Consider the following 14,818-nt stretch of genomic DNA (forward strand, 5'->3'; position numbering starts at 1 on the left):
ATGTAGACCAGGCTGGCCTTGAACTCACAGAGATCTGCCTGCCTCTGCTTCCCAAGAGCTGGGATTAAAGGCACCACCCCACCCAGCTTCTAATTTTCTTTTCAGAGATGAAGGTCTTGTTTCTGGCTCAGGCTGTACCCAAACTCTTGGTCTGAAGACATCCTCCCCAGCCTCGCTTGTTCCCTGTATACTTGGTGGTATCTAAGTACACTGCTGACTCCTCCATGGCTGTCTGTGGAATGGGTCTGCAGCCATCTTTGCTTTACAAACAGAGATGTCTTGCATCCAGAAGGGGAGAACAGGAGACCAGGTGCCCTCAGATTGGCAAAGGGAAGCAGAGGCTACAGCTTCTTGGTAAGCAGATGCCCAGGTGTAGACGGCCAAGGGGTTACTTCACTGCAGGTTGTAGGGTCCTGAGAGGACTGGAGCACATGCCCAGCAGGCTGATGATCACTGTCACTAGTGGTTCCAGACAGAAGTACAGCTGGAATGAGGGGTGTGTGTAGTATGTGGTGGAGGATGGGGCCTGGTGCAAGGTCAGAGACAGGCACTAAGTGTATTTGGGCTAGTATTTGAGAAGAACCAGCATGAAGAAGAGACACTCATCTCAATAAACAGCTGTCATCAGAGAAGTCAGAGCTCTAATGAGAAAGAGTTCATCTAGAACTGTGTATACACTGAGTGCTTTTGGGTGGAGAACACATTGTAACCATGAAATAGGAACTGATTCTCATGACCAGGAACCTAGTAAGAATGTTGGGAATGAAGTCTGTGACCTTGGAAGTGAGAACTTCAGTAAATAAAGTGAGTCCTGGGGAAAGACATTTCAGAAGCTTGTTCTCATCCTGGTGATTCTATCAACCTTGAAACACCTCAGATAGAATTAACTAAAGGAAGAAAAGGAGTCAGAGGACAAGTTCAGAAGCTGGTAGGGGGCCTGAAGAGATGGCTCAGCATTCAAAGGACCCAAGTTAAATCTCCATTGACGTCAGGTGGCTTACTACCACCTGTAACTCCAGTTCTAGGGGATCTGGTATCCTCAGGTACCAGCACTAATGCGCATGTACCCACACACAGACATGCATAATTTAAAATAATAAAAATAAATCTTAAAAAAAAGAAGCTGGCAGATTTAGCTCTGTTGTGTGTGTGGTTGAATTCTTAAAGTGATTCTTGTATATGAATTACCAAAAAGTCGATGGAACTCATAGGAAAGTTGCTCCCTCCCTCTTGTTTGATGTCCTACTTTGCTTTCTGTTGCTGTGATTAAAACACTGACCAAAACCACCTTGGAGAAGAAAGGGTTTATTTAAAGTTTATTTGGGGCTGAGCAATGCCTCAGCACTTAAGAGCACTGACTGCTCTGGGAGAGGACCTGGGTTTGGTTCCCAGCAACCACATGGAGGCTAACAACTGCACATAACTCCAGTTACAGGAGATCTAATGCCCTCTTTTGACCTCTGTGGGCATTGCATGACACAGGTTACACTTACATGCAGGCAAAACACTCATATACTTAAAAATATAAAAATATAAAATCATATATATAATATATAATATATATATATATATATATATATATATATATATATATATATATGTTATTTCTCAAAGTAAAGTGGATATATATATATCCACTTTACCTCGAGAAATAATTTGGTTTAAGAATACAATAATGTTTGCCTTCCCCAATGCCAGGGTACAGCATAACAAATTTATTTTTATTTTATGTGTATGAGTATATTGCCTGCGTGTAAGTGTCGTGTAGTGCATGCAGAGGCTGGAGAGGATATTGGATCCCCTGGAACTGGAGTTACAGAGGGTTGTTATCTGCCTTATGGATACTGGGAACTGAACCTGGGTCTTTGCAAGAGGACCTTTCCCAAGCCCTTCCCCAAGCACATGTAGGTTAGGGCAGAATTGCCTACAGTGGATGAGGAGGAATGGCTGAATGCTCAGGTGAAGGTGCTATGACTCACCTCACCCCTCCTCCTATGAGGGACATGAACAGTTGACAAGCCTAGCTATGGTAATCACTTGCTGAACTCCTGAGGGTGGTGGCTGTTTGGCTTGGACAGTCCTATACAATAGCTGTGGTGCTGTGGCGGCCAGTTGCAAAGGCTGCACATATCTCAGCAGGTGCCCTTCTCTTTCTGTGTTCCATCTGTGCTGTTTCTCTCACAGGTTCCAAACCCTCTGGGTGTAGAGGGCAGACTATAACAGGTTCTTTTAGCAGCTGGCAAGTCTGCCAGGGTCAGACTAGAGAACACAGGCTCCCATTCTCTCAGCTCTATCACAGCTAGCAGAGATTTGACACCCTGGTCCCAGGGGAGCCTTTCTGTAGGTGACTGCCTCAGCCTGTCACACTGAAGGCACCAGGTGCACCTGTCAGCCTCTTAGGCTTCCCTTGGATCCTGCCACACCTTTCACAATGGCACAGAGGAAGCTCAGGATGCACTTGAACAGCCTGGTCATATGAAGGGCAGGGTCCTGGAAGTAGTGGCCAGTGTCAGCCTGTAGCTTTCATGGCTACAGGGAAGCTGGGTAGTATCTGAAGCCTTGTGAGCCCTGAGCTCCCTCTGGTTGCTGATGGTGAAAATCAAGAATAGAGTCCCACTCTCGCTCAAAATGCCTGTAGTTTTTTCTTTTATACTTTGCTTTTTAATTTATTTTATTTCTTTGAGATAGAGTCTCACATGGTTGCCCAGGCTATCCTGGAACTCAATATGTAATTCAGGCTGGCTTCAAACACTACTTCTGCTTCAGCCTCCTAAGTGCTAGGATTACAGGATGAGCCACCAGACCCAGCTCTATCAAAGCTCCTTACTGGGGACCCACTGGGTGAGCTTCCCAGTGAAGCCAGAAGGAGCTCCTGAACAGCAGAGGGTAACAGGAGCCCCACTTAAGAAGGGCAGCATGATGGGCGCATAGTGCCATTCTCACAGATGTTCTGCCTGCTGTCTCTCGCAGGTTTCTGTCTGATGAGAGCAGTCTAGAATATAAGTATTACAAGCTCAAGTTGGCGGAGTCACAGCGGCTGAACCACAGCTGGCCAGTGGTGGAGCGGAGGCCAACGCCAGCACAGTGCGCAGTGCGGGCTATGCTCTATGCACAGGCTGTGAGGAGCCTTAAGCGGAGACTGCTCCCATGGCAGCGCCGGCGGCTGCTTCGTCCCCAAGGGCCACGAGGCCTGAAAGCCAAGAGAGCAGCCACTGTGCCACCCACCCCTCTGTCCTCTGGCACCAGGCGGAGACCACATGGCCGCCAGGCTGTGGGCTCCTTGCATGTGAAGCCACCACCGAGGGATGCAAGTGATGCTGCCCAGGACTGTCCACCAGAGCCTGCCAGACTCCATCCTCAGGCCCCCAGCCCTGGAGCTTCTGGCCCATCTCCCCAGCCAGCACCAGGGGACAACTCTGAAGCCCCGTGGACCTCTCCCTGCCCCACTGCTGACGGTGGGTGTTCACCCTCATCCTCCCTCTCACCCCTGTCCCCACGATTATCTGGGTCCCTTCAGAACTGGGAGAGTGAAACAGGTGGTCAGCAACCTGTGCCAAGTGGCAGGCAGTACTAACAGGAACCTGGACAGGATGGATGCATGGGCAGCACTGTTCTTGATGATCCTGCTGAGGCCCTGCTTCCCTCTCCTGAGGTGCAGCTGGTGGAGGCACTGGTGGAGGTACTACCCAGGGCCTTCCTGGGGCAGCCAGGCAAGGCCTATGCCTGTGGTTCCATCTCACCACCATTGCCCTTGTCTACTTTTGCCAAAGTCCACTGAGGTATGAGTCTGTTGTGCAGAAGGACACAGTTAGCATTTTGTTTGGGGGAGATTTTGTTTGTTTCTTTGTTTTGGTTTATTTGAGACAGGGTCTATCTGTAGCCCCAGGCAGCCTAAACTCTTTATGTAGACCAGGCTGGCCTTGAACTCACAGAAATTTGCCTTCCTCCCACCTCCTCCCTTAGTGCTGGGATTAAAGGCATGCACCACCACACCTAGCACAAGATTATTTTGTTTTGTGACAAGGTCTCAGTCTGTACCCTGGCTGACCTGTAACTCACTATAGAGCTAGGTTTGACCTGGGACTTAGAGTACCTCTCCTGCCTCATTCTCCCATGCTGGGATTTTGGTATGTGCCAGCTGTCATAGGGTACACATCTGTCATCCCAACCCTCAGGAGGTGGAGGCAGTAGAAAGAGTTCAAATCTAGCCTCCCTCCAAAAAAGCTAAAGGAAGCTGTATAAATAATTAATAGTATATTATTTAGGGACCGGGGATTTTTAAATGTGTAGTTTAGTACATACATAATTGTTTTCTAAGTATCTTTGTTGGCTTGGGTTTGGTGGTGCTGGAGCCTCAGGCCTGCTGGACAAATCACCATCAAGCTGCATTCTGAGTGCTTTCCAAGTATTTCGACCTGACCTGATTGAACCTGCAGATGCAGGGTCAAATACTGACTACTTGTGCCAGCCCTCCGTGGTGTTCCCTGGAACGCCAAGTGTGTTGCTCTGCCCCTCCACAGTTTCCAGGCTGATTATGTGACCTGTTTGATTACCACCAGTGTCACCTCCCCTCTGCCTGGCACTCCCACCTAGCTAGCAGTGGGAACTCTGGCAGACTCTATGGCATCCAAGTACCACCTTGGCCGCTCTTGTTTCCCTGCTCTGCATGAGTATTCTGAGCCTGCCAGCAACAGGGTGTTGCCTGCAAGTGTCTGAGCAGCTGTAGCTTGTCAGTCTGTTGGCTGAGGTGATGAGGGTAACTATCACACCCCTGTCCCCCTCCCCCAGCAGGCAGCCCAGATGTGTATAGTGCTGCTCAGAGCCTCAGGATTGGAGTGTGGACTCCACAGATGACATAGTACAGGGATGGATGGGAGGGGGCAGTGAGCAGCAGCATGAGTCAGTCTGAGGACCACTGCTTTCTGTTTTATAGTGGATGCAAAGACCATGGAGACTGCGGAGAAGCTGGCCAGGTTTGTGGCTCAGGTGGGCCCTGAGATTGAGAAGTTCAGCATAGAGAACAGCACCGACAACCCCGATCTCTGGTATGTCCCTTGGGCCCCTTTGCACCCCACAGGCACAGTGCCTCTGCCCAGCCTGGTGGGAGCTGGAGGGCATCTGCTGGGTCAGCTCACCTAGGTCATCAGGAAAAGTGTCGTCCTTCCTACTCTCTCACAGGAGGTCAGCTGCCTGGAGATGACAGACATAGGGCCAGGTGCTCCAGGAGGGTTTGTGTATGTGCCTCAGAAGTTGTCAGAAAAAAAAAATCCAGAAACCAGCCCACTTACTGCAGCTGCTGAGAGAGCTCTGTGATGGGAATGCCCCTGGGCTTCCTCTGGATGCCGTGGGAGGCCTCTTGATCTCCACTGTGCCCACATGCTCCCAGGACCAGGCCTAGCCCTACTGTGGCTCCTTCCAGCTTACTAGAGAGCTGTGCCTGGTTTGACTGATTGAATTCAGGAAGCCTGGGCTCCCCAGCACCACAACAAAGTACAGTTGAAAACTGGAAAGATGGAAGGAAGGAGGGAAAAGCTTTACAAGTCTTAAGGGACTTCCAGGTTAGTGAGGCCAGCATGCTTCTCTAGCTGGCTGGACCTCCTGCATGCACTGTGTTCTACACTCCTCTTATTCCTGGCCCTTGACAATCCCACTTGGGCCACCTCCTGCTCCTAGGAGACATATAGCCTGCTTCTGCCTACACAGACCTTGAGGGCCTGCTGTCACGTGGGTATCTCCTTAGCCAGGACTAGCAGATGCTTCCTATCAGGCCTTTACTTGAGCCCTTTTTTGTTTCAGTGAAAATTAGTTTGAATGGAAACCTTGCACCATCCTAGGTCCTTGGGTTTTCCCAGGGCTCTGACAGCCTGTTCAGGGCAGTGTTGCTTAGGTACTCTGTTCTCCCCAGAGGTCAAGTCTATGGTCAGCCTGGCTTCATTTCCTCCAGTTTGTGACAAGGCAGAAAGTCAGGGCAGGGCAGGCATCAGGGTGGCCCGGAAGCAGAGCAGACATATGTGGCACCACTGGGCTTTCTCCTCCTCCCCTCTTGCTCCATCTTAGCCCCCCATGGGAGGGTGCTGGGCACATCAGACAGGCCTCCTCCTCTACTGTCTGACAGCCAGTTAGCTCTGCCTCCCCACTACCTAATCCAGGTTGATGGGCTTCTGGTAATGGGCTTTCCCATCCCTTCTGCCTGCCAGCTCTCACTTCCCTGGGGCAGCTGCTCATCAGTTGTCACTGTCTACTACTGTATACGTCATAGAACTTTGTGTGTGTGTACCTGTGTGAAATTATATGCACCATACAGATGCCTACAGAGGCCAGAAGAGGACATTAGATCTGCAACTGGAGTTACAGGTGGTTAGGAGTTGCTAGGTGTAGGTGTTAGGAACCAAACACAGGTCCTCTACAAGAGCAGTACATGTTCTTGAACACTGAGCCATATTTCCAGCCCTTCCACTTATTTTTTGAGACAAGGTCTCTCACAAAACCTGGAGTTTACTGATTTGTTTAAGTTGGCTGGCCAGTGAGCCCCAAGGATCCTGTCTCTAGCCCCCAGAATTGAGGTCATGGGCCTAGGCCACCCAGTGTGGCTTTTCCATGGGTTTGGGGATCTGAACTTGGGTCCTGATGCTTGTGTAGCAAGTACTTTACTCACTGAGCCATCTCCCCAGCCCAGCTTGCTAGACTTTTTGGAACCATGAAGTGTGTGCTCCTCTGTCTGGCTTCTCCCATCAAGGGCTGTTCACATTCAGTAGTGCATTGCATGTGCTGAGTACTTTGTATTGCAGAACCCTATTTCACCAGTGACTGCACCCCTGTTGTGTCCATCACCTGCTGGTTGATGGTTTGGGACAGTTGCAAACTTGCATATGTGAGCGTTCACACAAGGCCTGGGAGAGACTGGGATATCCAACCCTAGGTTCCATCCCCAACCCCACCAAAGGAAGGGAGTGTCTAGTGTGGATGCTTGGTGTCATCTTGGGGGACAAATACTGAATTGAGGGAAGTCTGGTTCACAGCTGGCTGAGGAGTGCCACAGCTCCCAGTCCTTGCCACGTCTCCTGGTTTCTTGGTTCTCTCTGTGTGAGCTTCCTGGTTGCTTAATCAGCAACTATTCAGACCTTTCATCCTTTAATTTTAAAAAATTTATTGTGTTTGCAATGTGTATGTGTGCACTTTTTTTTTTTAAATGTGTATGAGTGTATTGCCTGCATGTATGTGAGTGCACCCGTGTCATGCAGTGCTGCAGAGGTCAGAAGAGGGTGTTGGATTCCCCTGGAACAGAGTTAAGGACGGTTTGTAGCCCCCATGTGGGTGCTGGGAATCGAACCCAGGTCCTCTACAAGAGCACAGTCAGTGCTCTTAACCGCTGAGCCATCTCTCCAGCCCATGTGTGCACTTTTTAGAGTCTGTTTTCTCCTTCCACCATGGGTTCCAGGGACTGAGCTCAGTTCTAAGGCTTGCATAGCAAGTGCTTTAAAAAAAAAAAAAAAAAAAAAAACAACCTGCTGAGCCATCTTGCTGGCCCGTGTGTGTGTGTGTGTGTGTGTGTGTGTGCACGCGCACTAGGAATACAATGAAATTTGGGGCCTCCTGCATAATGTGCAAGTATCCTATCTTGTCCCCATCCAGGGAAAATTGTTAGGTACTTTTAGTTCTGGTCATTTGGAATTCCAGTTCTCAAAGATTCTATCTCATGAGCTGGGCCATAGGGAGTTTGGGTCCAGCTGCTACTTCCATCGTAGGCCAGGTGAGGAGCATCTCACTGTCCTCTGGGTCACCAGTGAGTTTCATCTCTTCTCAGGTTCCTGCATGACCAGAGCAGCTCAGCTTTCAAGTTCTACCGCAAGAAAGTATTTGAGCTGTGCCCCTCCATTTCTTTTGAACCCTCATCCCCTAGTCTTCCTGCTGGTGGCAGCGAGCTAGGGGACTCTGCAGAGAGCCCTGCAGCCCATGTGCAGGGAGAAGAACCAGAGGAGGGGCACCCGCTGCAGGAGGCTGTGCTGGAGGACCCAGATGTGCTACCTGAGGAGGAAGAGGAGGAAGAGGATGAGGACGAGGAGGGTGGAGAGGAGGCCCATATCCCCAGGCCAGAAGCAGGAGCCACTAAGTGTCCAGGCTCTGAGGGCAGTTCTCCTGCTGATAGCACCCCTGGAGAGGGGCCTGAGGAGGACCCTACTGGAGCCCCTTACCTATCACAGGCCACCTCAGGCAGTTGCTTTCCCCGGAAGAGGATCAGCAGCAAATCACTGAAAGTTGGCATGATTCCTGCCCCTAAGAGAGTGTGTCTCATCCAGGAGCCAAAAGGTGGGTGCTTACCCACTTATAGTCCTGTGGGGGCCCGTGAAGGTGGTAGGCACAGTGCTGTGCCATTTTGAATACACCATTTTCTGCCAGACTGACCTGACTGTAGGTCCCTGTCACCCCACTTGATGACATGTCCTGCCTTACCTTGCTGGTAACCTCTGGGCCCAAGGATCCTGTATGTGTGTGGCACCCCCCCACCAAGAACAGGCGACTCAAGTGTGGAGTTTTCTGTTTTTAGGACTTGGGCTGTGGGTGGCATTTGGTTTTTCTGTTTTGGTTTCCTTTAAGGTAGTGTATACTCTGGCCTTGTACTCAGAGTGGTCTTCGTACCCCAGCCTCCCCCATGAGGAGATTTCAGGCGGGAACCACCATGAGCAGCTACTTGGACTGTCTGGTGATGTGTGGTCGTGGCAGTGCAGACTGGCTGATGCTGAGCATGTCTATTGCCATGAGCTGCCCTCGGCACTGGGATTGTGTTTCCACTGTAAAGTATTTCTGGCCATTGTGTACTGCACTCTGCAGTGTCTTCTCAGTATCTGTGTATCCGGGAGGAGAGTTGCTGTCACCACTGGGCTCTGGCAGAGGCCCATCCCACCACCTCCCACCCTTGAGCCTGCGGTATACCTGCATTCCGAGTCCTCAGAGGCCCCAGTTAGGGTACCTGTTTCCTGTCCTGAAGGTGGGAGGACATAGGCCGGGGGTGGTTACCAGCAGCCCTCAGGACCTGTGGACTGTGTGACACTGTCACCTTATAGGCAGAGGTGTCCACTTGGCACAGTCCTGTGTATGCATGTGGGCCTTTAGGCCTGTAACCAGCGGTCCCTCTGTCACCCTTGTATCCTGCATCCTTATGTGCAAGGTACTTACCCATTCAGCTCACGGGAGGAAAGCGCATTTCTTTCTTAGCTCAGGTAAGACAGACAGCCCTGCTGCTCCCCTTCAGTGACACCCATGGCAACAACTTATACTCTGTTGAACTTGATGACTCCTGACTGGACAGTTAGAGGACTTGGTGTCCTCCCAGTAGAGTCCTCACAACTGAGCTAGGAGAGCACAGTACTGTTGTGGTTCGCTTGCTGAAGGAGTGCATTCCTGTGGTCAGGGGATGCAGCCCAAAGCGGCAGGTTTCTGTGATGGATGGGGGTCTTAGGTTGAGTAGAGCCCTTAGTAATGGTCAGAGTTGCTTGCTTGACACGGTCAGCCTCTACAGACTTGTACTGTCACAGCCATTCACAGCTCAGCTCACCAGTGACAACATCTTGAAGAGCTAGGGAGGAGAGAGGAGCCAGCGGTGGTATGTGCAGCACTTCTGCGGCATGCAGCATCTCTGTCTCCAAGGACATTGGTGCAAATGCATAGTGTGGATGGTTCTCTCTTTATTTTTCCAGTCCATGAACCAGTTCGAATTGCCTATGATAGGCCTCGGGGTTGCCCCATAGCCAAAAAGAAGGTGAGTGTGAGCATGTAACCCCTCCCTGGAGGTGAAAGTCCGAATGGGTGACCTACTGCTTGTCATGAGTACTTGGCAGAACTGGGTATGCAATACGCTTCTATGCCCAGGTGCTCGGGAGGCTGACGGGGAGAATCCCGTTTGCATAGGAACCCCTGGCCGGCCTAGGCAGCATAATAAGCCCTATCCCCAAGTCAACAGCCAGGATGGGCATGCCTGTCATCCCTGCCTTCAGGAGTCTGGGGCAGGAGGATCTCAGGTTTGAGGTGGGCCTGGGCAATGGAGAGAGACTCAATCCCTGTCCCCACCTCCCCACAATAAAAATAAACTGCAAAGTATACAGGGTAGTGATAAGTCCAACTGTCACAGGACTGTTAATAGGACTCTGCTCAGTCCTTCCTGCTGAGCCTTTGGCCTAGACCTTGCCAGCCCCTCCCTCACACGGTTTCCGTCACAGTCTCAGCACAGGGCAGCAGTGAGCACACCCCAGATCCAGGTAACCTGGGTAGATAGCTGACTTCAAGAAGTCCCTCCCCCAGGGATGTTGCAGGGAAGCTGGAGGTGGATGGGACTCAATATCCCAGGCGTCAGGGGTCAGGATGACACTCAGAGGGTCAAAGAGGAACAGACTGGCCCAGGCTCTTCTCTGTGACCTACCAACTCAGCTTGCTCTCTCCTCAGAAACCCAAGGACCTGGAGTTTGCCCAGCAGAAGCTGACTGACAAGAACCTGGGCTTCCAAATGCTGCAGAAGATGGGCTGGAAGGAGGGCCGAGGCCTGGGCTCCCTTGGGAAGGGCATCCGAGAACCTGTCAGTGTGTACGAAAGGGCCAGGGCGACCCCCTTGTGTTGCAGCTGGACCAGAGTGGGTGGCTGGGTGGTTTTTTTTTTTTTCTTCCCTGGAAACTGAGCCTAATTTCTTCCTGGCGGGCGTTCCTAGAAAGCCATTGCAGTCCACCAGGGTGGGAAACAGCTTCTGAGCCCCTATTCATATCAAGAGGGTATCTTCCTTAGCACTGAGCACATCCCCTGCATGAAGCATGGCCTGGGCTATAGACCCCTTAGAAGGCTCCTGCCAGGCATGGTAGCACTCTCTTTTGATCCCAGGTCTTGGGAAGCAGGGGATCGTGACTTCCAGGACAGCCTGGGCTACATAGAGAGATCCTGTCTCAAAAAGAAGCACAGAAAAGCTAGTGCTTCCAAGAGCGTAGTCCTCTTTTCTTTCCCACTGTGCCTTGTGTCTTTTCTTCTTTGTTTTTATTTTTTCCATGCTGGGGAGGGAACCCTGAGCCTCACCATGCTTGGCAAACACTCTGCTATCAAGCCACACTCCAGCCCTATGACTTGATTCCCCCTCAATGTCTATGTCCCTGTGTCCCATGTCCACTCCTGGCTCTCAGCTCTGACTAGGCACTCTGCTTCATAGGGGAACTCTCTCAGAAGGAGAGGGCCTGGGGGCCGACGGGCCAGAGCAGAAAGAAGACACGTTCGATGTCTTCCGCCAGCGCATGATGCAGATGTACAGACACAAGCGGGCCAGCAAATAGGTGCGTGCTGGGACCCCTGACACTATCAGAAGGAAACTCCAAGGGAGGCCGAAGGGCCTTGCATGGCTTGCAACCTCTCTTTCTGTCCAGGTATGCAGAGGAGGCAGCCCCTTCCACAAAGGCCTACTGGCCTCAGACATCATGTTCTACTCCGGGTGCCTTGCAGTGGCCTCTGGGGGGCGCCAAGCATGCTATCGGGTACGGGCCACCTTTGGCCCCACTCTTGCTTAAGGTTCCTCTCAAAGAGGTGGTGTCATGAAGCCAAGACAGACTTGCTGGTCAATGGCCTTGCTGCGCCCACCTTTTCCTTCCTGAGGACTCTCCAGTGCCATCCTGTGAAGGCCTTGGACCTGTGGGCCTCCTTCTTCTCTTGGTTTTTTAAATTATGCTTATGTATCTGTATCGTGTGTGTCTGAACATGTGTGTGCCATGGAACATGCGTGGAGGTTAGAGGACAATTTGCAGGAGTTAGTTCTCTCCTCCCACCATGTGGGTTCCAGGATTGGACTCAGGTCACCAGGCTTGGCAGCAAGTGCCCTTGGCCGTTGAGCCATCGTTCTTGGTTCTTGACCCTCTCACCCACAGTGCTTCATGCTCAGTTCTCAACAGCCATTCTCTTCCTGACTAGATCAGAGCCACTGTGGACAGAGATAAGCCTGGAAGCAGCCCTTTCCCTTCCCACCCTGCCTTGGACGCCTGCAGCCCAACCTCGGTGTGTACTCAGCCCACTTCTCATCATATCGCAGGGTCAGCTTCCATTGGGCCTTGCTTCTCTCCAAACTACAGTGGCTGTTCTCAGGCATTCTCCCCTGTCCCTCTTCTGACTCTTCCCTTTGTCTTGTTCCTTTTCGTAAAAAGGTGACACCTCAGCCTTAGTACCCGAGACCTGGCTCTCCTGCTGGTCCTTTGCAGCACCCTGCCCTCTTGTCTCTGGAGCTTACCTGGAGCTGCCTAGCCTCTGGCCTGAGGCTCTGATGGAGCCAGGTGGATTCCTGCTGTTCTGTGTGTATCAATAGCATCTCATCATTTCTGAACATCCTAAGAGGCCTGTATAGTATGCACACCTGTGAGCCAGAGCTCCTCAGGCAGAGGCAGGAGGTCTTTTCAAGTTTGATGCCAACCTGGTCCTTTAAAATAATATCTTGAGCCAGGTATAGTGGTTCACGCCTTTAACCCCAGCACTCTGGAGGCAGAGACAGGTAGATCTGTGATCGAGGCCAGCCTGGTCTACACAAGGAGTTCAGGCCAGCTGGAACTACATGGAAACACTGTCGCAAAAGAAAAACAAAAACATCTTGAGAGATTTCTCAAAGTCTTAGCGGCACCCCCCCCACCCCATTTAATAGAACTGGGGCTTGTGTACTTCACTGTACTTCTAGCTGTCTTGACATAAAGAAGTTAGAGTGAGGAAACTCCCAGGTGTACATGTCTCTGACCTCCACAGAAAGTGTACATAGACCTCCCTGCAGGGGTGCTGTGACATCCCAGCATGGTGTGCCATCTAGTGTCGTTTTGTAATGCCTCTGGAAGGTAGGGAAGAGTTATCAGATGGAGATAGTTGTCTCAAGGAGGTTGGTTGTGAAACCCTTGCTGTGCCCAGCAGTGGTTGGTGTTTGAAATGCCTGGGCACATCCAGAAAGCTTGGTGTCTGCTGGCATTAGGGCTGGGAACTCTGGTCATTGATCAGCCAGGGCATAGCTGGAAGTTCGGCCTGTGGGCCATGAGGATCCTGTTGTCTTAAAGCTCAGCCTTCCCAGGCCGTGCCTGGCTCTACTCTGCTCTCACCCCCGCTGCCCCTATTTTTCACAGCCAATGCAGATCCAGGCCCAGCTGGCTCTTCCTCTTATGTTGCCTTGGCAACCTGCAGGTCTTAATGGCTATGGAGGTCCCACACTCTGGGTCTCTGATTGGCAGATGTGCCAGCCTCTAAGATGAGAGATGAGAGGTTCAAAGACCCCAGTCTGTAGCTTTTGTCTTTTGGTTTTTTCTTTCCTGACTTTCCAGCAGCTTCATGTTAGCTATCGGTTGGGATGGGGCCCTGGTCCACGATGGGCTCTTGAGAGGAGCTCTTGACCCCAAGCAAGGTAAAGCTTCAACATGCTTTACCCCTGCCTCCAGCTTCTCCCCAAGGTGCTGCTCTTTGTGCTAGCCTATTGGGTCTTTGAAGAATTGTAGTTATATGGCCCTGCTTTGAGTTTCCTGTCACTCCCGGGGTTGAGACTGTTGGGGAGACCATAGGGGGCTGGCTTGCCAAGCCTAGAGTTCATGACACTTGTCTAGGCACTCTCCTATAGATGGGACAGGCAACAGACGCCCTCTACCAGTCTGCATGTGCTGCCATGGCCTCCGCACCCTCTTCCTCCCAAGGCTGGCCTTGGTCTCCAGCCAAGCTGCTCTGCGGGCAGGGGCCTTGGAGGACATGCATGCACACTTACATGCCATTGTCCCATCACAGTGTCTCTCCTGTCATTCTGGTTACAGGGTCCCTTCTGCAAGGGCCACAGAATCTGAAAGTACCAGCCTGCCTCAGCAGGATATGCCCTGGTTCCGCGCTTCTGTTGCTGGACGTCTGTCCTGAACGTTGGTGGTTCTGGTCCCTGGTAAAACCTGGAAGACAATTGTGATGCCGCCAACTTGAAGTTGTTTATGTGTAAGGATCTAAGAAGTTGTGGATGTTGTCAGTATTGAGCACTTGCAATAAACACAGAGCAGCCCACTGCCTAGTCCTGCGTGCTTAGCCATGAGATTGGCATGCTTGCCCCTGAGGCACGCGTGGGGAGTTTAAGGTCAGGCTGGCCTGTGTCACCTTGAAAAACAGAAAATAAGGACTGCCGGCTCAGCAGTTAAGGCCACCAGTTGCTCTTGCAGAGGACCTGGGTTTGAGTCCCGGCACCCACATGGCAGCTCACAACTGTCTGTAATTCCAGTTCCAGGATATCCAATGCCCTCCTCTGACCTCTGCAGGTACACTTAGACACATGTAAGCAATACACTCAAACACATAAAATAAAAATAAAATATTTAAAAAGAAAAAGAAAAACAGAAAATAAGTCAGTAGTGACTCGTGTCTTTAATCAGCTCTGGGGAGGCTGAAACAGAATTGTTATGAGTTCCAGGATATCCTGGATCACAGAGTCAAACTGCCTCAGAAAATAAAGTTGACCTTGTGAGGAGAGAGTGAAAGGTCACAGTGCAGACCTAGGCCTAACAGGATACCCAGGACCCAGTGATGGGTATCCCCAGGCCAAACAATAGTATCTGCATCCCTGACGGTGTGTGTCCCCCATGCCTGACCATGGGCAGCCTCCATGCCTGATCAAGCCCTAACATTAGGCTGTCACCCCAGACTTAACATCAGCTGTCCCTTGGACCTGACTGCCGCAAACCACGACTCCGTCCAGCAGAGCCGAGGAAAGACAACACAGACACCAAGGTGAGGTTCAGGCTTCTTCTTCTCACTCTCTCTCTTCTCTCTTAGTACACACTTCAGCTCTTCATATAGCGTTCCCAACAGC

General features: G+C 51.3%; 1 protein-coding gene across 7 annotated transcripts in view; it reads left to right on the forward strand.

The window, feature by feature from the left end:
• Sugp2 (SURP and G-patch domain containing 2) overlaps positions 1-14,103 on the forward strand; it is a 29,664-nt gene extending 15,561 nt beyond the window's left edge. For 4 of the 7 annotated variants that reach the window (XM_008824500.3, XM_029559390.1, XM_029559392.1 and 1 more), the window contains exons 5-11: positions 2,971-3,455; positions 4,934-5,045; positions 7,805-8,307; positions 9,696-9,757; positions 10,439-10,575; positions 11,183-11,303; positions 13,785-14,103. In XM_008824500.3, coding sequence (XP_008822722.1) covers positions 2,971-3,455; positions 4,934-5,045; positions 7,805-8,307; positions 9,696-9,757; positions 10,439-10,575; positions 11,183-11,303 — 1,420 coding nt within the window. In that variant the 3' untranslated portion in view covers positions 13,785-14,103. The other 3 variants (XR_003848012.1, XR_003848013.1, XM_029559393.1) reach the window with 3 other exon arrangements.
• The last annotated feature ends 715 nt before the right edge of the window (positions 14,104-14,818 follow it).

This window comes from Nannospalax galili, unplaced genomic scaffold (assembly GCF_000622305.1).
Source record: "Nannospalax galili isolate Female #2095 unplaced genomic scaffold, S.galili_v1.0 scaffold529, whole genome shotgun sequence".
In the NCBI taxonomy this organism is placed as follows: domain Eukaryota; kingdom Metazoa; phylum Chordata; class Mammalia; order Rodentia; family Spalacidae; genus Nannospalax; species Nannospalax galili.